The following is a 24,635-nucleotide window of genomic DNA, read 5'->3' on the forward strand; positions in this document are numbered from 1 at the left end:
TGTCTAGTTTATGGATGGATGAGTAGAAAAATAGGGGAAGGAAACAAACAGACAAAGGTACCCAGTGTTCTTTTTTACTTCAATTGCTCTTTTTCACTCTAATTATTATTCTTGTTATTTTTGTGTGTGTGCTAATGAAGGTGTCAGGGATTGATTTGGGTGATGAATGTACCACTATGTAATGGTACTGTAAACAATCGAAAGTATGATTTGTTTTGTATGACTGCGTGGTATGTGAATATATCTCAATAAAATGAAGATTAAAAAAAAATGCAATAAACACACAAAAAAAAATAAAAAAAGAAAAAAAAATAAATAAGTCAGCTCAGAGAAGCCTTTCTTGTGTCCTCTTGCTCTGACCACTGAGCATACCACCCCCACCTCCTTCCTGGTGCCTTTCTTCTGTAACACCCTTTTCTTCCCCCATCATAGCACTTATCACAGTATGTGATTTCTTTATTTGCTTGTTTAATAACTGTCTAGTTCTCCCCCACTAGAATATAAGTTCCCCAAGGGCAGCAATCATCCGTTTTATCACTGTATTCTCAGCATCTAACATAGAGCCTTGTGCATATAGTAGGCACTGAATAAATATTTGAATGATTGATTGAACCAGTGTAGTCAGCTCTGAAGCTGACATCTGTGTTCCTGCTCTCCATCTCTGATGCTTCTTTCACCCTCATCACAGTTTACCCGGCCTGTTGACAACTACTCCCAAACTTAACCTCTCTAAACTTTCTCTGTTCACTTAGTCTGTTCCCACTGCCTTTAGAATTACTTCCCTCCAAACTGCGCGTTTAATTCTCTCTCCCTTGTTTAAAAAGCTCTATAGGAGCACCGATATATTGCCAATAAATTCTCCTTAGAGAATGTATCATTAAAAACCCCTTGTTCTTCGCCCTCCAGCCTTCTCTTCTACTCTCTCCTGCCCCTTGCCCCCTACCCTTCAGCCAGTTTGAACTTCTCACCATTTCCTCCACTTGCTGCTTCTACACTGCTGCATTTCCTTTTCTACAACGCTTCCACCCCACTTTATGGAAAGCTCCTCACCTGCTCCTTCCCCTAGACTCAAGTCAAACGTCCTCCTTCCTTTGAAGCCTTTCTAGACTTCTCCAAACAGAATGGGTGACTACTACTTATGTGTGCCTGTAAGCAATCTGTTCATGTCTCTTTTGTAGTGCTCATTGCAGCCTCTTTTTGTTTGCAAATATGTATTGTCACTGGACTAATGAATTCCTTGAGGAAATGATATGTTATGTCCATCATTGTATTTCAGCATGCCTAGAACAGTACATACTAGGCAATAAGTGATGGATGATTGCATTTGGCCTGAGATTTTAACCCTGACTGCTGGAACATTAAGCTTGGTGTGCTGGCTGATTTCTTTGTCTGGAACTTAGATTAAAAAGGCTCTATGTTGGATTCTCTGAAAAGCATACAAACAGATATCTGTCATTGTCCCTGGCCTTAAGTAACTTACAAACTAGCTGAAGAATTAAGACTGTCATGTATGAAATAATTAGAAAACAATACAATTTATAGCAAAGCATGGTATATAATAAAGTTTGGCATTCTTTACTACAATATACTGTTTTCTAATATATCAGACATTCTGTAAAGTTAGAAATCATCATTGGTTGAATTCATTAGAGAAGGCTTGATGGAGGTTTGGGATTTTGAAATTTGAAATGGATATTGAAGAACAGGTAACATTTGAATTAGAGAGGCCACACAAAGACTATCTTTCCTCATTTGTCTATGATCCTGTTTGTTCACAAGCCTTCTCACTAAACACTATTATCTATAAAATGCTAGACAGCATATGATGAAGGTGCTTATAAATATCCTTCAGAGAAATTGCTACTTCCATGACACTTTGATTTTTATAAGCCTTAATATTTTTACCTTTTAGTCTGAAAGTGTTTGTGATGTTTTAAATAAATTAGTTTAATCTTTTTGGAGGTTTAACAACATCTTTTGAAGGAAAAGTTTTCCTTTATGATTTTACTTGAGAATGTCAGCAGCAGATAGAAGCACATAGGGCGTGCGAACTACAGCTGCTGTGAAACAACATGGACTCACCAATAGCTGGTCTGGTGTTGTCTGCATTTTTATTTAGTTGTATAGAGATTGGAAAATTAACAAGATGTTGCTCTAATGGTGTGCATTATTTTGAAAAAGTAGCAATGGAGGTCCCATATGAGAGGGCTAAGGCTCTGCCGTGAGTCAGCTGGAGTTCAAATCCCCTCTTCATATTTACTACTTAAATGATCTTGGGCAAGTTATTTCACCATCTTGTGCTTCTGTTTCTTTGTGTGTACAATGACAATAATAGAAGTACCACCTGATGGCAGGTTGTTGTGAAGACTAAATGTTGTAATATATGTAAAATGCCCAGACCAATGCCTGGTACATAGTAAGTGCTTAGTAAAGGGTCACTCTTATTTTATTGGCCATGTGATTACAACAGAAACAAATAACTACTACCAATTGGGTATGCTGTAAACTTTTATGCTTGAGTTTGGGATATTTGTTGAATTACCTCATATTAGAATGGTAGGTTTCATTCAAAGGCACTTAAATTAAAAATGCTTCATTAGATATCTGCTTGGTCACTTTTGATTTTAACTTCTTTTGACTTTCAGCATTAATTTTCTTATCAATGAAGTCACTTCTGAAAAAGAAAAAGGGAGGGGTATCTGGTAGCATAAGATAGACTTAATAAGCAAGGGATTAATTAAAATGTACCAGTATAGAACCTTTTATCCCAGCATGAAGGGTGTCTCTCTCTTGGGCTGATAGTTAATGGCCAACAACATCAAAAGGAACCTCTGTAGCTCCCTTTGGAGAGGCACCTAGGTTTGCAAAGAGTGTGAGTTTGGATCACAGACCTGGGTGCAGATACCAGTTCTACTGCTTTTTAGTTATGTGACTTGCCTTGAATGAGTTATTTAAACTTTTGGTCCCCACCTTCCTCACCTCTAAAATAAGAATAATATCTAAAATGCCTCGTGTAGCATCACTTCCCTCAGAAATCAGTTTTAGGTTATTGCCTGTGTCTGTGTTAAGTTCATATTATTCCTTCTACTTCCTCAGTGTGGAAGGTGCTGTCCTACTTCTCTCTGTCCTCACATTTTTCTTATCTTTCAAATCCCAGTTCATATATTACCTATGGATTCTTTTTTCTACAGCTGCAAACTACATTGGTCTCTCTCTGAGCTTCAACTAGGATTTAGGGCTGCACAGCTTAGCACTGACTGCTGTCCCAGCCGACGGCAGCTTCCTAGATGCAGGGTTTAAGTCTTAACTGATTTCTGTGTCTCTTGCTTGTACCTAGCACAGTGTGGGGATAATGTCATAATCACTCCTTAAATATCTTTTGTTGAACTTTTACTACCTAACTAGTCCTCCCATCCACTTATTTAGCATGTTTAGGGATTTTAATACATCGAAATGCCCTTATGTTGGCAAAAAGGAAATATATATTAAAAGCAGACTATCCCTCTCATTTGGGATCTGTACATGGCATTGGGCTCTCCCAGTCATTTTACCTAATGCTTTTTTCTACAGTACACTGGTCTCTCTCTGAGCTTCAGCTAGGATTTAAGACTGCACAACTTAGCTGTGCACTTAGATATTGAAACGTGAGAGTTGGCAGAGAGAAGGACACAGTATCTAAATAAATGTGACCCCTTACCCTTATTTTATTTAAAAAATGCATTTGTTAATCTAGAAGCCTATGTTTGCCTTCTACTACAATGTATACAAAGGAAGGAATTGAAAGCAGGTCATTAAAAGGGTATATTAGTAGAACGTGTTTCTAAATTCACCATCTCCACTTCTGTGGTCTTTCAGGTACTGGCCTCTCGCTGCCTTTTTCTCTTTTCACTATCTGGTGTCTTATCATATCCCTTCTGCTAGTCCCTCATTAACTGCCGGTAATTAAGAATTGTCTTTATTCTAAACAGAAACCAGTATACCATTTCAAATTTTTATATTTTAGTTTGTTTCACGTTTCAGTATTGTCTGCCTAGATTTAGATATCTTTCAACTGAGTTTTTCTGTTACTTAACACCCAATCCTATTAATCCATACCTAAAATCCATAGACACCAAAAGTAATATAGATATGAAATAGATTTGACTTTTAATGGAACTGAGGCAGTAACTTCTACGCATCTGCTACCTTGCCCAATACTCATAGGCACAGGCACACATGGATCCTTCCCCACATGCTAACATTTCTCTCATGTTGTTCTTACAGTTCCCAGCTGTTAACCATCCTCAGTCATTGGAGAGAAGATACCTTGGGATTTTAAATAGTGTTTTACTTGACTTAATGAAGGTGGGACAAGTTGATGTTGTGTGTCTATATAAAATGTCTTTCGGTTCATGACTCTCTTGTGTCTATATGCAACCATAGCCTACTTTTATGAATTAAATGTTCTGCTAATAGATGGTGAATAATAGGGGTCTGGGTCATGTAAAAAGGCATGCAATTTATTTAAAATTACAACAGGACCATGCAATACCTAAATTACCTTCCTAAAATGGACAGAATAATAGAAATCTGTTAGCATTCAAGAGCTGCTCAGGCATAGTGATTTAAAACACATCTTACAACTAATATTGGAAGTAAAGAGATTCTAAAAATTTGTATATATGGTATTTAGGACTTCCATGAGCTATATAGATTTTCTCACTTATACCCAATTCTGCTCTTTTCTAACTTGGCCTCTTCCTCAAGATGGCTTGGCTCTTTCTGGCTCTGCTTTGGACACATCAGGATCACTGCTACTGCCATGACCTGAGTCATCCTCCTCATGCCAGGCCCCCTGTACAGAAGGTCTTCCTGCTCCGGACTATTAAAAACTTTCTCTAATTTTTTTTTCAAGTTTTTCTTCCCCAGTAGAGATCCCCTTGAATGAGAACTGTTTTTCCTATTTCCCTAGCTTTCATTGCAGCCAGCCAGTGCATAAGCAAGTATTGGTTGTTTGATAGTAGACCTTGAATAAATACTTGTTGATGGATCAATTTTGTTTTATTGCCCATTCAATCACCTGTCAAAATCAGTGGAGCTTACACTGTGTGAAGCCTTTAAATGCATACTTAGCACAGTTGGAAATTGTGGAGCAGCACTCTGAAAACTTTGCTGCGCTTTAAACTATGTTAATCTGTGTTCCAAGGAACACTGTGTAAATAGGTGTGGGGGTGGAGGTGGGGGAGGGGGGTGTGGCGGTTGGGAAAGGCCACATACTGTATAACCTTTCGTAGAGATTCACAATATTCATTAACCTATAAAGGCTTTCAGAAATCCCAAAGTAAAGAAACATTTCTGTCTCACGCAGCATTTCCCAAATTTAATTAAATACTGAATCCTTTTTTTTTTAAATAAAACTCTAAAACACTTGTGTTCTTCTGAACACAGATCGAGAAATGTTGTGATAAAAGAACCCTCAAGGCTCTTTCAGTTTAATTAGGCATAAATTATCATTTAAATCAGTTAAGCTTTGCCAATACACTGTTTCATGCAATTGATACGTATTGATCAAGGCCTTAGTTATTTAGTAATTTTTTGAATGTAATTAGAATAAATTAGGAAATTAATAAATTAAATATCTCATGTTTTCTGCCTTTTGTCTTCTTTTAGTTAAAAATAATTGAACTTTTTTGTTAACTCACCACCAAGTGTAATTTCCAGTATATGGTACCTAGTAAAAGCTAGAAGAGATAAAAGTAGAAAGAAAGGGAGCTGACTCTTTTTGCATTTCTACTAGTTTGGAAGTTAAACATTCTAATTTCTATTCACTTAATATATTTACCCTCAAACTTTTTGAACATGAAGTGAACATTTTTATTGAAATGTATATTTAGAAGGTGCACAAATTATAAGTGTACATCTCAATTAATTTTTAGAATGTAAACATATCCATGTAACCCCACCCAGATCAAGACATAGAAAATTAACACTTCAGAAGCCTCCCTCATGACTTCCCCTAGGCTTTACACCCCTGTTCCTCCCCACTCCCAGAAACTATTCCAACTTCTGTCACCAAAGATTAATATTGCCTTGTTATTGAACATTATGTAGGTAGAATCGTTCCTATTGTCTTCTACCTATTTTTGAAAATGAGTTTTAAAAAATGAATAACACCAGTTATCCTCGCATGAAGAAATACATTCTCTTTGCCATTCTCTAAATCTGTCTTGATGCTTTTGGCCGTATTTAAAAATGGCTGTCTCATCCTGCATCTGTTCACATTAGCCATTTTAGTGGGGATACAAGTCACGAGAATTAATTATTGTTATTATTAGCTCCTAATAATGTTAAGAATAGCTACAATAATTATATTGGCTTCATTATAGTAAAAAATGACAATTCTGTTGTTTTTCCTCAAAATATTGAATTTTAGAAACTCTTTACTGGGTAAGTTTCATACTTTCCTCATATGAGCTCATCTCTTTAGGTAATATGAAAAGTAATAGCTTTACTCATAAATATAAACATAGTTCTTTGGGTATGTGTACAGTAATTTCTACTATTGATAATCTTAAATAAATTAAAATACAACTATTGTTAGTAGATATTTGGCTTATAAAAGTCCATGTGTACTTCTAATGTAAAAGGCCATTCAGGGGCAGACTTCCCTTTGTTTTTAACTAGTATCTTACAGTTGAAACCATTTGAATGTTAACTGTTTTACTGTCAGTGAGACCAAAATTGGTTTACACACCGATACAGTTTTTGTTCTCTAATAAGGAAGAAGAAAGAATCAAGATAATTTCAGAGTTGTGTCTGAGTCATCATGAATGTTAATCTCTCTGAGGGAAAAACAATGGTGGGATTATGGGTGATTTAGGTAGTCTTTTTTCTGAACTGTGTTGGCTAGAATCTGCAATGACCATGTATTTATTTCATAAGAAAAAGAAATAAGACTTTTTATCAGAATTTAAGTTTAACTTTGTAATATTCTTTTCAATCCTGAACTTTATTTCCTAAGAACTTACTGAAGTTGGATCCAGCTGACAGATACTTGACAGAACAGTGTTTGAATCACCCTACATTTCAAACCCAGAGACTTTTGGATCGTTCCCCTTCAAGGTCAGCAAAAAGAAAACCTTACCACGTGGAAAGCAACACATTGTCTAATAGGTAAATACTCCCTTTTAGGGAAATAAAGATGCAGTGTTGGTCTTACAAGTAGGTAGAGGAGGTGGCTGCTTAAATGATGCAATTAGAAAAAAGAAGGAAAGCCCTATTTATTCAAAAATATCTTTCTTAGGCTTATTATATGATTCAGAACCACAATTAAAGAGTTGTGTGGGTCTTAAAGGCTTTCTTATCTTTAACAAGTATTTTATGGAAACCTATGCATTCCCTGGGAAAGGTAACATTAGGTTAGAAACTAGGGAGGTTTCCAGCCTCAAGAGCTGTGTAAATGGGACCAGGTTGTGCCTGAAGGAAGAAGGATGGGTAAAGGCAAGGGAATTCCTCCAGAGAAAAGAGGATGCCAAACAGGTGGGTGGGAAGGTAACAAGGACAATCTTCGCAGTTGAACGAATTAAGTCTGGCTCTGTAGAAGGGTTTGATTTTGTTGCTCTTGTTGAGAAATTAATTTTTCAAAAGAATATGGAAATAGTGAAGTCACTTGGGTAGATAGTGATTAAAATTGGTGGTTTTTAATATAATTTTTCAGCACAATCTTTAAAAACTCTGTTTCCTGAAAAATATAACCACCACCAAGGGATTGGATCATAGAATCAGATTCTTTCCAGACCTGACATACCCTGATTCTGTTGGATGCATTTGTATTGCCTTAAACTGACCCAAGAGGACGGTGTCCTGGATATAATCTCCATCTTCCTTCATCTCCCAAGAAGCTGGTCTTGTCATTTGGTGTTGCTTACATCAAGGGGGATATGAAATATTTCCTCTCATCTATGATAAGAGAAATAGGAAGTAATTCTTAATATGAAGCTTTCTTAATATAAACCCCCCCTCCCCAATTTCCCCTCCATATAGAACAATTATTCTTAATAGAGAGGAATTTTTAAAGCTCAAGACCTGGTATTTTTTAGACCTGTGAGAGCATCCATAAATTGGTGATAACCATTTATTCCATATTTTCTCTTGTTTAACAGTGATAGTGATTGCATTTTATAGCTGTTTGTGTTCTTTGAAATGACTGCTTTCAGTTATTGTCTCCCTCATCTCTTGTAGCCATTCTTAGCTGATTTTATTTTTTCCAAGAAGGCCTGGAAGCAGTTTCAAATTTTATTTAACCAAGTCGGTGTTGAATTTGTTGTTTGTTTCCATGAGATTTTAGTACACCAAGTCAAGGAATAATATTCATCATTTGGTTGCTCCTTTGCTTGGTTCACCTTATTCCTGTGCCTTATCTAGGTTCGCTCTCAGTACAGATACTTTTGTCTCCCTTCTACCTTAATTATCACTTGACTCTTCTAGTTTATGTTCAGGATTTTAAAAAAAGGGGAGGGGAGCTCTTCCTCTTAGGAAGTAGACGAGAATAGAAATTATAAATTAATAAAATTATCTGGAAAAATTGATTTTTAGGACTTTAAATGTATTGAATATATTAGAGAAAAAGTCCTAAATGGTTTCTCTAGGAATTATTTTACCTCATTTACATGTATCTGGGGCATTATCTCCAAACTTGTCTATGGTCCATATTTACTTCATGGAAGCTCTTCTCATTAGGGACAGTAATTCTAGTTTGAATCTCAACATTGACTGTAGCTCCCTCAGACTTCCCAGGACCATTTTAAAGATGTTCACAGCACCTTATCACATTGGTTGTCACTTACATACATCCCTGTCTTGTCCCTGGACACACACTGCCTACCCCCACCCCCACCCCCGACCCTGGTCTTCCATCTTCCAAGTCAATTTCCATATAGGAGAAGTAGTGGACTCTCCTAAGTCTCCTTCAGACCCTTCAGAACCTCCTGAGGTTATGCTCACTTGGTTCGTGGCATCCTAGTGCTCCAGCCTGCTCCACACTGCCACTCTCTTCAGTCCTGATTTACCAACCTTCCCCATCAAAATGGAGCTTTGCATCTTTGGCATTTGCTTTTGAACATTATTTTATCTAAAGAGATTTACCTTTTATCTGTCTATGTATGGATACTGCCAGCCACTTAAGAAGGTTTTTAACCCAGATTCCTTAACAGTTTTGTGTCAAAGAGAACTATGGAATTTTTGAAGCTATTTTTTTATGGTACTTTGGCAGAGCTCCTATTTGAAGATGATATGATGCCCTTTCTATTTAGGAATTATGTGCAGAGCTCAGTGGCTTCAGATTAATACTGAGACAGAAACTTTCAGAATAGCAATTTAGGCTCTCTGCACATTTATAGAAAACCTAAAGCTTTGACAAATGTTCCTACCTTAACATTATAGCCTCCTTTTTCATGTTAGAAATGGCATCTTATGTTGCTATAAATATTTTCTCCTAAGATCTCTTGTAGGTTTGTGCTCAGCAGTGATAGCAGAGTTTCTAAAGGTTTCAAAAGCTCCAGCAGCTGTCATCACTTGTCTCTGTCTCTTTCTGGTTTTCTTTTGAGCTTAGGTTAGTTCACAATAACTGTGTATATTATTTATCTCTCTGCCATTACTATTTCTGGGCCTGAAGGAGAGAGGGGAGAAAATAGGGTCACCAGAACCCAAGGAGAGTTGGAGCTGGGAGGAGAAGCCCCACTATGGGAGTTTATTTTGGAGGGATACAGCTCTGGCCTGAGATACAATGTCGATGCTGGGGAGGAGCAGGGAGGACATCCCCCAGCCCCTTGTTTTGGCATCCATTGACTAAGCCCAACCAGAAATTAGCCAGCAAGTGAGCCTGGCTGATGCAGACCACAGAGTTGAGCTCCTAAGGCACATGACAGGGCAGAGAAGGGTGGAGAGTGGATTGGGTTTAGGCAAATGGAGAATAACTGACACACTTACTCAGATCTATTTATAGTTGAGACTATTTGTCATCATTTGGGTTTTTGAAAAGTTGCTGAGATACTTTAGTTACTGATATATAAGTTGATAAACAACTCTAATGGTTTAAAACCTCATGCCTTAAACTGGAACTGTCCTTCCTTGATCTGGGGATAGACTGTTGTCGTTATATAACAGAAGGCGAAACTTAACTTTCCTTTCTTTGTAATTTCTTTCTAGGACTGGGATTTGCCTTTTAGTTGGTTCATATTTAAGTTGTCTTATTTAATACTGTGATTCTTGTGATCTAAGTGGGAGAGATTAGTGATTGCATTTTGGAGATGAGATTTTGTAACACCCTCAAGTAAACTTCTGGCAGAGATTACTGCCCGAAAGACAGGAAGATAGGAAAAAGGCCCTTACATTTGAGGCCTGAGCTTGCAGCTTCTCATAGGGAAAATTGGAAGGCATAATTTTACAGAAAAACAAATGTGACTTTTCTTCCGAGTTGTACACGATGGGAGCAAAACTCTCCCAAATCAAACCATCTTTAGCAATAGTGATATATGCAACAAAATTTTCCAAATGTGTATTAAAAAGGAAATTGTGTAAATGATTATTCATTTAAGAGCATTCTAACCTATCTCAAACTAAAATTTGTTCCTTTAAATAGTTAAAATAGAACAAACTGACCTTGCTCTGATGTCAAGTTTCAGCATTCAAACAATGGACAAGGTTTTCTTCTGGATTTATGTTTTTTACTTTAAACCAAGTATGAAATGAAACTTTAATTCCTAATGAAAGCCTCAGTTTGTTTGGAATAATAAAGTGTGAAATGAGGAAGAGAGTAAGTTGTGTCTTTTGGAGAGAAATGAACTCTTTCAAATCTCTGCGTTCCAGTTAGATTCCTGTTTAGTGTTACAAAGAGGTATCTCAAGAGCCTAAAGTCATTGCCACTTCTCCAAAACATAAATACTAATCATCATGTTTTCAACAAACCTTACAAGGCATTTTGCATTTCTTTTTAGAGCATCATTTTCTTTTATTGAGTACGTTACTAGAATTCTTATTCTTGGACTCTGCAGGCTAGAGACAGAGACACTGTATGTCTCTTTTGTGATCAAAAGAGAAATTACTGTGTGTATGTGCTGTAAGTATATATATGTATTTCTGAGGCAGGGTATGAATTTTACAAATACGATGAAGTTAAAGAACACAGTAACCTTTGTGTCTAAATATTGCCTTCTGACATTCAAGCAGACAAAAGAGTTGTAGAATTTGTCTACAGCTCAACATTCTTCTTAGCAGCCATTCTATAACACACATATGAATATCAACCTAGCAAAAGCATGTGTTTTACCAGATTATCAGTTAGAAACTATGTGGGCAGCAGATTAGTTGAGCATTTAAGGATACCAGAATAACTTCCTTAAGACTAATGCTTTGTTGTAGACAGACTTGGTCTGAGGAACTGACTTCTTATTGGTCAGTTACTTGTTATTGATAAGATGTCATAAGAATATAAGATTGTAAGATTTGTAAGAAGTATGTTTGAGAGAGTTAGTGTTTTGGGGTCCTTGAAGTATTTTTAGTTATTTGATCATTTATTTTTTTATGTGATAACTTTTTGTGTGTCTGCTTTTAGGGGAACTGACATACTTCTTTTGTTTTTTGACATAGAAACCAAGCCAGCAAAAGTACTGCTTTACAGTCTCACCACCGATCTAACAGTAAGGACATCCAGAACCTAAGTGCTGGTCTGTCCCGGGCTGACGAAGGTCTTCCCGCCAACGAAAGCTTCCTAAATGGAAATCTTGCTGGAGCTACCCTTAGTCCAATGCACACCAAAACCTACCAAGCAAGCAGCCAGCCTGGGTCTGCCAGCAAAGATCTCACCACCAACAATATACCACACCTTCTCAGCCCTAAGGAAGCCAAGTCAAAAACAGAATTTGATTTTAATATCGACCCAAAGCCTTCAGAAGGCCCGGGTACAAAGTATCTCAAGTCAAGCAGCAGATCTCAGCAGACCCGACACTCATTTATAGAAAGCTCGCAGAGCAAAGCTGGAACACTACAGCCCAGTGAAAAGCAGAGTCGGCATAGCTATATTGACACCATTCCCCAGTCCTCTAGGAGTCCCTCCTACAGGACCAAGGCCAAAAGCCATGGGGCATTGAGTGACTCCAAGTCTGTGAGCAATCTATCTGAAGCCAGAGCCCAAATGGCAGAGTCCAACACCAGTAGGTACTTCCCATCCAGCTGTTTGGACTTGAACTCTCCCACCAGCCCAACCCCCACCAGGCACAGCGACACGAAAACTTTGCTCAGCCCTTCGGGGAGAAATAACCGAAGTGAGGGTACTCTTGACTCACGCCGAACCACAACCCGGCATTCTAAAACAATGGAGGAGCTGAAGCTGCCTGAGCACATGGACAGCAGCCATTCCCACTCACTGTCTGCACCTCATGAGTCCTTTTCTTATGGGCTGGGCTACACCAGCCCCTTCTCCTCCCAACAGCGTCCTCATAGGCATTCCATGTATGTGACCCGAGACAAAGTGAGAGCCAAAGGCTTGGACGGAAGCTTGAGCATAGGGCAAGGGATGGCTGCCAGAGCCAACAGCCTGCAGCTCTTATCACCTCAGGTACAGCTTAGAACCTTGACCAGATCTGTTGGCTCATCCTGGGAATGTGGTGCGGAGGATGTGAGTAGGGTCAGTCTGCAATTTTCCTACTGCAGGAGGTCTTATTCTCTTGGTAGGATACATTTAGGGCTTCAGTACTCAAAGGACTAAATACCTGTTAAAAATAATTTAATTACTTAAATCAATTGTTGGTACTTAAGGGAACTCACAAGTTTGGTTTTAGAAATGTTTCCTTTCTTAAATTTCTGGCCTATTTTGTTGAAGGAATCCTATTTTGTTTTATTACAGACTTAATCAGCTTATATGGGCTAGTTTTTCCATTCTTTCAAAATTCAGTGTCAGTTTTTCCAATCTCTCAGAATTCATGTCTGTTTTCTCTGATCTCTTCCAACTACATTTGTTTAAATCAAACATTTACTAATATGTTACTTAATATCTTAACTGAATTTAAAAGTTCTTTAATGTATATAGTGCTATAGGTACATTTAAAACTTAAGGCCAGGATAAATGCTACTTTTCAGTCTTCTGGATTGTCTTGAAATCTCAAGGCAATCTTTTAGCACAATGCTTCCTCCAGCTTAGTGATCTTCAGAATCTAGAACTGGCACTAACTGTGTAAAGGAAGTAAAATTCTTAGAATAGAATACATGTTTTTAAATTAAATTTTCTTGATATGAAACATTGACCTGCATCAAAGAAAATAAGGTGGAGTAAAACAGTAAAGCCAAAGTTAGGAGGAGAAAAGGGTTTTATATAAGGAAAGCACTCCTCTTTTAGAGGATATGAAAGTAAGTTCTTCAGGATATGTCAGAACTCCAGAAAATATGGGGAGGGTGATATTAATAAATGAGCAATCAGTATAGCAAAGGAGCTAAGAGCTTAGGCTCTGAAGCTAGGCAGATGTGGGTTTGAATCCCAGTTCTGCAACTTGCTTCTGAGTATGTAAATTTGGGAAAGATTATGTAATCTGGTAGCTCTGATTCCTCACCTGAGGGTTGTTATGAAGATTAGATAGGATAATCTATATCAGTATACATAAAGCACTGTGCCCAGTGCCTAGCACAGAGTAAGTGTCTACTAAGTTTTAGTGTCTGGTTTTCTCTTATGGTGGTGGCTGTTGTTAGATCCTGAACACCTCCTCTATGCTGGGTATTCTCAGGCATTCAGAAAAGTCTAATATAGGGTTCTTACTTTTAGAAAACTTACCTTCTCTCAGGGAAGGTGAAATTATACACAAAACAATTAAAGAATAAGAACTAAATTAATATGGTACTGGCTATAAGGATTGAGAATAGGGAGAGATCACCGTGAACAGGAGCAATATCAGAAACAGCTTTAGGGGCCGCCAAAGGTCTTGCTCTGGGCTAACGTATAGACAGGTTTCAGATGGCGAAAGAGTAAAGATGTGTTCAAGCATTTACTAAGCTAGGCACGTGATAGGCTCTAATTAGATGAAGAAGATATGGTCCCTGTCCTCTTGGAGTGTATGGGCACTTACCAAAGGATGGGTTGTCGCAGTATCGTGAGGCTGTGCACCTGGGACTGAGCTTGAGGCACATGTACCGGAGGGGTAGAGAGGAGCCTCAGGCCAGACGGGGTTGTGGGAAGCTCCCAGAGGAGGTGGCATCTGAGTGGAGACTTCTAGGATGGTTGACATTTAACTAAGGAAAGAAAGTAGAGAGGACATCAAGTAAGAGACTTGAAGGGAAGGAAGAAAAGAGCATTGCCAGGAGGAGGAGGGTAATGGAGACATTAAATAGCATTATGTCCTTTGGGGGTTGCACCTTGTTTCATGTTGCTAAAGTGAAAATTGCAAGATTTGGAGTGGCTTCTGCAGTAGTCCAAGCATGAGGTGAGAAGAATATGTTCTGGACTGAGTCAGGGCCAGTGGGAAGACAGAGAAAGAGTGGATCTTAAGACTTCTTCAAAGTAGAAACAATGGGACTTAGAATTGAAGTCTTTAATATAGGAAAAGGGAAGAATGCAAGATTCATTTTCTAGGAGCTCCTCTTGGGACTGGAAGAAAGGATTTTTGAAGTCACCCGAGTCAACCCTTTTATTTCACAGATGAACATGGTGAGGTTCAGAGAAGTTAAGGAGTTGCCCAGTGTACGGAGCTGGGAGTATTAGGCAGTCTCCAGGTCCCTAGGCCAGCAGTCTTTCCACTGTTAACATGCTGACATGTGGAGCTTGAAGTGTCCCTGGGCCTCTTGGCAGAGGTGTTCTCTAAGAGGTTGGAAAAATGTGGCTGGGGCCCAGGTGAGAGGAAAGGGCAGGAAGTGCACATTTGCAAAGGTTGCATTTGGAGTCATAGGAATGATCAGAGGAGCCCTTGAAGAATCACTGTAGAGAGAAGAGAACCTCCCGAGCCTAGAAAAATCTCTAGAACCTAGCAGCTGCCTATAGGCATTAGATGGTGATCAAAACCAGGGGAAGTATCTAGTATTAAGCATAGTGTGAACAAGAAAAAGTGAGAGAAACAAAAAACTCTTAACTTGGAGAAATGACAATTGATTAGCTCTTTGAGAATGCCAGAAAAAAGATTTTGTGAACACAGTGGCAATAAGCTAATTAGAAACAATTTCTATGAGCTAAGCACATATCAGACTGTTACTGAATTTTAAGTCCAGATCAGGAGATACAGGGCAAAGCTGCAAGAAAGTATAAGTTTAATGGTACAAAGATGGCAGAAAGTTGGAAAGTAACTAAAGCTGTGAGTAAATCATGGGAATCACTCTCATGCAAAATATTGAGGCACCTTCAAAACCAGAGGGTCTGGGCTGATACAACCTGCCACTTAAGAACTTAGGTTAGATTTAAATAATTTATCTTATAAAATACATTTCTAGAGGCCTTTGTTAACAGTACAGGTGGTAAAATTCAAATGAGATTTTATTACAAAGCGTAAAGAAGAAAGGCTACATTAAATACTTTCCTGCCTAGAATCCTATCAGAGTACATTTGGAGAGTGAGTGGGAGATAAAAAGAGAGTCATATTTTGGAATTTTAAATAAAATGTTTTTGATATTGCATGTAAGGCTGAGATAACACTTTCTGTGCACAATATACAGATACCCAAAAGAAATAATTCCTCCTGATGACTTGGTAATTTTGTTCCTAATTTTTTTTCTGAGGGTAGAAAATGCTACTTTTTCCCCTCAGTGAAACACCACTGTAGACCCAGTGCTGTTCCGAGCCTGTGACTCCTTTCCTTGAGAGAGAGAGGTATTAGCTTCCCCAGAGACGCTAGTAATTATGGTCAAGAAAATACATTAAATTTAAGTGGCTTTATCCTGGAAAAGATTAAGATGGGAACTCAAGTACGTGTACTATACTAGTTGGGAATTTTAAGACAAAAATTGAGTATTTCTTCTATCCCTTGATATATACGAAGAACATTTTTTTTCTGCTGAATCTGCCATTTAAGTGCTTCAAAAAAAAAATAGTTTTGGATGTGCGCAGCTCATTTTTGGAGAACTCAGCCTGAAATCTGCCAGCAAGATTTTGGATTAATCGAATCTCTAATTAGAGTGCTGTGCAGAACCATGGGTACTAGACTGTCTAGATATTGGCAAGGTTTTTGTTTCTGTTTTTGTTTTTTGTTTTAAATAATTATTGAATTATTTTCAGACTAATTTCAGACTTATTCCCCGTTCACCTTAACTTTAATGAGAATTTCACTTTCCATCTATGTGAAATTTGTTTGACTTATTTTATGTTCATCAGATGATTCACTCTTTTATGTGTGTTAGCCAATTAACATTTTTTTTTAGCTGTTAAGGTACTGGTTATGCCAAATAAATACCATTGTATTTAGGTGATTGTCATCCCTGAGAACAGGACACTCTTGTAAATCCTTTTAAAACCTGCTTGCAGCCTGGTGACCAACTCCCTCCAGAGATGACTGTAGCAAGATCTTCAGTTAAAGAGTCCTCCAGAGAAGGCACTTCTTCATTTCACTCACGTCAGAAGTCTGAGGTCTGAATTCTTCAAAGTTGCTACATTTTACTGTAAACTATACCTGTAAAGATGATTCATCTGACATCATTATACCTCTCTTTTAAAATTTATTCATACCCAATCTCTTCCACAAATAATTTAAATTGGCTTATAAAGCAAGTAGTTTTCCTCATGATAGCCTTCTGAGTTTTGTCTTAAACAGATTATTGGGTAAATTATAGACTGATTGGGCAATGTTTTAAGTTCATAGGCAACATTGTCATGAATCTATCATTTAATTTTTGTAAACTTGTTTCCTGCCTCAGGGTGGAGTGTATCATGACCCACACTCTGATGATGGCACAGCCCCCAAAGAAAATAGACATCTGTACAACGATCCTGTTCCGAGGAGAGTTGGTAGCTTTTACAGAGGTAAGCCCAGCCCTAAGCATTCCTCTCTCTCTCTGCTCTCCCTCACTGAATCTTCAGCTTGTTCCCTCCACTCCATTTTTACTGCTTTGACTAAGTTCAAACCAGTATCATTCTTGCCTACACTATAGCCTTCCAACAGTTTTCCTACCTCTGGTCCCATTATCTTAGGCCTTCCTGGCTTCTCACTTGGATACCTGGAGTAGCCTCTGAACTGGCTACTACCAACTGGTCTCTCTACCTCCAAGGTACCCATCAAAACAGTCACTGGAATGATCCTTCTGAAGTTGTATTCTGACCGTATCACTCTTTCATTCAATTAAGTCATAAAATATTTATCAGAGGTCTATGTCCCTGGCACTGTTCTAGCTTAGGACATGTCAATGAACAAGACAGCTGAAGATCTTCACCGCCATGAAGCTCGCATTCTCGTGAGCAGAGAGCGGCAGTAAGTGTAATAATTACATACAATATTAAAAGGTTTAATAAGTGCTACAGAGGAGAAGAAGTAGAGCAGGGCAGCCCATTACCCCTTCTCTCCCAATCCCAAATCCCCAATCTCTTACCTGTTGAGCATCCTTTGGTAGATTCTCATAGGCATCAGGAAAAAATCTGAGTTTCCTAAGATGGCGTTCCAGACTTTCCTTGGTCTGGCCCTTGCCATCTTCTCCAGCTGGAGAACCACTTGATCGTTTTAATTAGGAACTTGAGCTAAATAAATGCATAAAAGTGTTAATTCAGTACGAAATGTATAGTGAATGATTAGGCTACTCTTTTCCCTCCCAGCCCCACCTTTGGAAAAAGCATAAAGCATTAAATATGTCTTTTAATACATTTTTTTCTGATACCACAATTACTTTAGGATCTTATGAGACTAAATTGTGTGTGTGTGTGTGTGTGTGTGTGTGTGTGTGTGTAGAAATTTTATTAATTGGAAAGAACATATTATTGGTGCTCTGTGGATCCCAACTCTAATCTTATGATCACATGAGGCAGACCTGGCCCCTGTTCCTCTAATTTCTCTCTGCCTGGCTCAGCCAGGGGAAGGTATTCTTCCTCATTCCTCATAGCCGGAGAAGTTGGCAAGGGCCAGACCAAGGAAAGTCTGGAACACCATCTTAGGAAACTCAGATTTTTTCCTGATGCCTATGAGAATCTATCAAAGGATGCTCAACAGGTAAGAGATTGGGCATTTGGGATTGGGGGAGAGGGGGTAATGGGGGAAATGGGCTGCTCTACTTCTTTTCCTGTGTAGCAGGCTGAGCTATCTCTCCTTTCACTTTACTCTCGTCTTCCAACTGCCCCAGCCAAACTGGGCCAGTCCCCTCCTCCATCATGGCAGGGTGGTGGGTCTAGGGTAGAGTCTAATTGGGGATCAGGGATTTGAAATGGAAGATGGAGGACCCCAGGATGCAAGATTATCTTCAGCACCAAAAAGGTGGAAGGGGAGTGCAGGTTGTTCTCAGCAGATAAGGGGAGGGAAGCCACCCTGAGCCAGGAAGTCCATTTTTCTGACATTGGCAATGAGACTAATATTTTAATTTAGAGTAAAGTTAATTAAGGCAAAATATGGTAGCATGCTTGTACAAAATCTTTTTCTTCTATCAATGAGAGTTTTACTTCCAAAATGCACCATATACCTACCATTCGTAGAGATGTTTAGAAAATATACTTTAATATAAAATGTTAGTGGAGTTTTAAATTAATTGGTCTTTGACCTATGGAAACAGTTTTATTTTGATTGCAAGTGAATAAAATTGCTTAATATCAGAGAAGCACCTCATTTGTCTGCCTTATAAATCTACCTCTGGCAAGGAGTACATTTCTATTTTTTTTTAATTTATTTTTATTGTGGTAACATATGTATAATGTTAAATTTGCCATTTTAACAGTTTTAAAATGTACAATTCAGTGACATTAATTACATTCACAATGTTATGCTACCTCACCACTACCTATTACAAAGACATTTTCATCAACCCAGAAAGAAACTGCCCATTAAGCAACCAATACCCTCCCCTCCAACCAATCCCTTCGTAATCTGTAATCTACTTTCTGTCCCCATGAATTTGCTTATTCTAGATATTTCATATAAGTGGAATCATACAATATTTGCCCTTTTATGTCTGGATTCTTTCACTTAGCATGATATTTTCAACTTTCATCCATGTTGTAGTGTATATCAAGACTTCATTCCTTTTTATGGCTGAATAATATTTCATTGTCAATATATACCACATTTTGTTTATCCATTCTTCTGTTGATGGAAACTTGGGTTGTTTGCGCCTTTTTGGCTAATGTGAATAATGCTGCTGTTAACATTGGTGTGCAAGTATCTGATCTCAGTCCCTGTTTTCATTTCTTTGGGGTATGTACCTAGGAGTGGAATTGCTAGGTCATATGGCAATTCTCTGTTCAACTTTTTGAGGAACTGCCAAACTGTTTTCCACAGTAACTGCACCATTTTACATTCCCACCTGCATTGCACGTGGATTCCATTTTTCCATATCGTTGTCAACACTTATTTTCTGTTGTTTTTTTTTTTTTTAATACCCATCCTAGTAGGCGTGAAGTGGTATCTCATTGTGGTTTTGATTTGTATTTCCCTAAGAGCTAATGATGTTGAGCATCTTATCAAGTGCTTATTGGCCATTTGTATAACTTTTTTGGAGAAATATCTATTCATATCCTTTGCCCATTTTTAAATTAGGTTGTCTTTTTATTGTTGAGATGTAGGAATTCTCTACATATTCTGAATATTAAGCCCTTTTCAAATATATGATTTTCAACTATTTTCTCTGTAGGTTGTCTTCACTTTCTTGATAATGCCTATTGCACAAAAGTTTTTAATTTTGAGGAAGTCTTATTCTTTTTTTTTTTTTTTTTGCTTGCTTGCTTGTGCTTTTGGTATCATATCTAAGAATCCATTGCCAAATGCAAGGTCAGACAAATTTGCCCATGTGTTTTCTTCTAAGAGTTTTATGGTTTTAGCTCTTATATTTAGGTCTAGGAACCATTTTTAGTTAATTTTTGTGTATGGTGTAAAGTAGGGGTTCAAATTCATTCTTTTGCATATAAATATCCAGTTTTCCCAGCACTACCTGTTGAAGACACTGTCCTTTCCACCACTGCACCCTTGTTGAAAATTGGTCATATATATGTGGGTTAATTTCTGAACTTCCAATTCTATTCCATTGGTCTATATGTCTGTCATTATGCCAGTATCCCACGGTTTTGATTACTGTAGCTTTGTAGTAAGTTTGGAATCAAGATTGTTTTGGCTGTTCGGGGCCCCTTGTAGTTCTATATGAATTTGAGGATTGAATTTTCTGTTTCTGCAAAACTGCTGGACATTTTGACATCTTAACAAAGATATTAAGTTTTCCAGTCCATGAACATGGGATGTATTTCCATTTATTTAGGTCTTCTTTAATTTCGTTCAGCAATGTTTCATAGTTTTCAGTGTACACATTTTCACATCCTTTGTTAAATTTATTCCTAGATATTTTATTTTAGATGCTATTGTAAATGGAATTGTTTTCTTGTCCCCTTTTTGAATTGTTTATCACTGGTGTATAGAAACACAACCAATTTTCATGTATTAATCGTGTGCCAGAGCATTTCAATTTTGTCAAGTCTAGAAATAGAAGGAAAGGATTTAACTAGATGAAACTCAGGAAATACCTGTAATTTCAGTACTACTACATCTAACTAGATGAAGATTTAATAGTGTTATTGAAATTACAGATGTTTCCAAAATACTTCCCATTTTCATTCCTACTGGCCAAGAGTCAAATGAAATGATGTCATTTATCTTGATATACAACCTGTATACTCCTTTTATGATGAAATTTGCAGCACATTTTGATTTAGTAACAAGCTTAGAAATTGATACAAAAAGGTTATACACCACTCCCCCCTCAAAAGCAAAAAAGTGTTTACTCACATACATTGTAGTTTATCCTTCTGTTCATTCCTGGATTGGGAACTTAGAGAAAAATAATATATTTGTGCAAATAACTGAATTCTTTAATTGAGTTAAAATAAAACATTGATGCTCCCTTCCAAATGTCAATGCTTAAACTGTAGTTTGTACATTCCATCATACATATTGTTAAGAATCACTTCAGATTAAGAACAGATGTTTGCAGAGTTGGGTCTACAATGTTAGAAAACCTCAGCTTCAACGAATGTCACAATAGTGGCGGGGGGTGGTGAAAGGGTTATGATGTTCATACTTTTAAATATCCTACAGTGTTCTTCAGTGTATCTGTTGACAGGTCAGGTATATGTTTTGAATACATATTGCCTGGTGTTAACTGACCACTGAAAGTTAATGTTCTAAGCAGTGGTGGAGCAAGGGGATGTTTTCTGGAATGCCTCTACCCTCAGAAAACAAAAGGTATGTGAAAGATGACGATTTTTACATATTTGATTGTTTTATTTGTGTTAGAAAGAGAAAATGCAATAGAATAATGTGGGAACCGCTTTGATCAAAAGAGCACTGATCACTGCTTTATTCAGTGAATTTCTTTTTCTTTATTTAGTGCCATCTCCACGTCCAGATAATTCTTTCCATGAAAATAATGTTTCAAACAGAGTTTCTTCATTACCATCAGAGAGCAGTTCTGGAACTAACCACTCAAAAAGACAAACAGCATTCGATCCATGGTGAGTATTTTGGTTCTGCTCTTCTTTTTTCCAATTGTAGATTTAAGAGTTCAAATATATTTGTCATTTCACTGCTTGTCAAAGCCACACCTGAAACTTGTCAACACAGGTAACAGAAGAAGTTGTACCTATGCTCTAGGTTAATGTATAGTATATCTTTTCTACATACTAAGGAGTTGTGGGAGTACAGAAGGAATTTTTTTTTCTTGGTCATTGCATAATGAAGTGATGATCATTTAAAAGAGCATCAATTATAGATTGATATAGTCCTATATCAAAATTAAATCCAAATGTGAGGTGGTCCATATTAGTAATGTACTTTTCACTGTTTTGTTTTGTTTTGTTGTTTGGTAATCAGTTTGAATGAAGCCTGTTTAGATATGGATATGTGTAGAAATCTAAAAAGTTGTTTTAGGAAGAATTAGGGGCACGGTTTGTTGAACTTCAGCCAAGTCTTCATTGATCATCCTCACCTATGGTATTGCTGTTAGAAGGCTGAGAGAGTTCTGGAAATGACAGGCATTAATTAGCTATATTCTTCTGCTCCCGCTCCCCCTCATGATAGTGTTGTCATGACATGTCTTCTTCATGCATCAAATCTAACTTTTAGTCTAAGTCATTAACTAAGCTTGACTCATCTTGAATATTTTTCTTGAATGAGAGCTCTAATTTGTTTGCCATATTGTGTATATTTGAGAGAAATGCACAATTTGATAACTGTTACAGAAACATAATTTAGAAAGAGTGATATGCTATTCCTAAATTATGACTTTCCTAAGCACAGTTTGTTTCTCTTTGATAGCAGTACTTTAAATTTCTTTTAGGAAGAGAATATTTGTATGATGTACACATTTCTTCAGTGGAAAAATCAGGCTCTTATTGTGTCTCATTTTGAAGTAATAAATAGAACTTGTAGTTTAATATCCAGAGATGTTATTCTGACCGTCTCCGCTATCCAGAACCCAATTAAAAACTGGGAGATGAGCCAAATCTCAGAACAAGAAAAATAGTTAATGCAGTCAAATTACTAATAGGATAACACCTCCACCCTCTTTCAGAGCCTGCTGATTCTTCTTTTATACACAATGTTAACCATTAATACTGAGGTTGTCAGTGCAGGAAATAGTCCCAGGTAACAATACAGTGAACAGAGGGAGAAGGAAGTGGAGGGGAGATGGGTATTTCTGTTCTTTTTTCAGGCCCTGGTGGGAAAATCATTTCTAGCCCTTATGGTTTCATACATATAATAGATATCTGTGTAGAGTGTATGTTTATAAGATAGGCTGCTTTTACTTTGCTTTAAAAGGTAAATTGTATACATACATTTAGAAAGACTACTGTCAAAATTGGGTTAAGAAATTTACACTTAAACAGTAGACCAAATTAGTTTGAAACCTCAGTAGTTAAACTAAGAATTGTTGTAAGTCACTTGCCCAATCCCAGCCGCCTTCTTCTAAAGTTATCAATAGATTGGTATCCATTACTCACTTGTCACTATAACTCATAGAATTATTCACTGACTTTCTCTTCTCAGACGTTAGCTGGCCACCTAGGTTATACTGCCAGAGGAGGGGAGGGGGCAGAGAGAGTGTCACAGAGTAATACCCCTCACCTCTTGAGCTCATCTTCCCTGCTGCTCCCAGAGGGATTGTACTGAAAGCTCTGCAGTCTCGCTGTGCCACTTCCTCTCTCTCCTGTCAAATCTGTGAGTCTCCCACCATGAGTCTGTGAGCAGCTCATGTGTCTGATGTCACATCAGGCTCCTTGTTTTATTTTTCTCTGCAACATTTAACACAGGGCCTGGCACATATAAAGCACCCGGTAAATGTTGGGTGGCTTTGATTAAGCTAGCTTTAATTCCTTCCTTTATTTAGGTGAATCTTTTGAATTCTCTCTTTTCTCTTGATCCCTTTTGGGAAGAGCTGTTGTGTTAGGTAACATTTGAGTTCCATGATGGTGCTCCCTGCACCGTACCCTCCCAGCCCCCCACCCCCAATACTGTTTTTATCAGAGCTGCTGCTGCTGTGGGTAATGTGCCTACATGACAAGATGGTGGTCCTTCTCAAAGCCTACATCCCTAAAATTTATTTGAATCACCTACTTATCCTTCCCCTGTGCTGCTCTTCATAGACCCATCTGCTGCCTGTACAGTTAGCTCAGCACACAGCTGTTGAGTGTACCAGGTGGAATCGCAGAGTCCAGAATGCACAAATGAGGCAAATAATAGGGCACATTCTTACCCATTTGGCTCAGTACAGGTTGTAAATGTTCAGGTCTCTTCCTGACTTTAGCTCAGTCTTCATTCCTATGTACAACACACAGATTTTCCATTGCTTGTGTCCCAGTAGTGTCTCTCTCTCTTTGTCTTTCTCTGAGTCTTTCTCACGCATACTATCCCTTTGGAGATTTGGTGGCTTGGCAGAAAGCATTTTTACTACTCACCCTTTATATTGTTAGACTTTCATTCTGATTGGTTCAGACTTCTGTCTGTTAATCTGAATATTCTGTGTTTCTAGGTTATATATAGATACCAGAGGAAGGGCATAGGCTATATCATAAGCATATAATTCTTTTCACTTCTGTAAGTTATGGAATATTCAAAATAGTGTTGCTGTCTGTAGTAGACACTTTCTGAGACTCCTTTCATTCCTAACGTGTGCTTTTGTGATTCCAGTGAACTATAGTGTTATGCTGTGTTCCCTGGAATCTTCATATGACTGAATGATGTGACCTGGAATTTAGTTTAGGGCAGTCTGTCTTTAGGTCCCATGCAAATGGGTTTCGTCTCCTTAATCCCCAAAGTATTTTTCATAAGAAACTTACCAGTTAAATTCCCAGGACCTAGACTTAGTCTATCATTGGGGTGAGAGTGCTATTCCCAGCTGTACAACACTGCATTTAAAGAATTTTTAACTTTTCATCATTACATTCTCACTCATTCCATCATGTCAAAGTTTTCTTTCTTTCAAAAGTGTAAATGCATGATCATTCTGAGTCCCAAAGC

At 37.8% G+C, this 24,635-nt stretch overlaps 1 protein-coding gene across 6 annotated transcripts in view; it reads left to right on the forward strand.

The window, feature by feature from the left end:
- The window catches only part of CDKL5 (cyclin dependent kinase like 5), a 163,001-nt gene that overhangs the window by 109,479 nt on the left and 28,887 nt on the right, over positions 1-24,635 (forward strand). For 3 of the 6 annotated variants that reach the window (XM_037822864.1, XM_037822866.1, XM_037822860.1), the window contains 6 exons: positions 4,264-4,344; positions 7,001-7,152; positions 11,626-12,661; positions 16,469-16,570; positions 16,858-16,963; positions 21,508-21,631. In XM_037822864.1, the coding sequence (XP_037678792.1) occupies positions 4,264-4,344; positions 7,001-7,152; positions 11,626-12,661; positions 16,469-16,570; positions 16,858-16,963; positions 21,508-21,631 (1,601 nt within the window). The remainder of the gene's footprint in view (positions 1-4,263; positions 4,345-7,000; positions 7,153-11,625; positions 12,662-16,468; positions 16,571-16,857; positions 16,964-21,507; positions 21,632-24,635) is intronic. The other 3 variants (XM_037822863.1, XM_037822862.1, XM_037822865.1) reach the window with 3 other exon arrangements.

The sequence above is a fragment of the Choloepus didactylus genome, chromosome Y (assembly GCF_015220235.1).
Source record: "Choloepus didactylus isolate mChoDid1 chromosome Y, mChoDid1.pri, whole genome shotgun sequence".
Taxonomy (NCBI): Eukaryota; Metazoa; Chordata; class Mammalia; order Pilosa; family Megalonychidae; genus Choloepus; species Choloepus didactylus.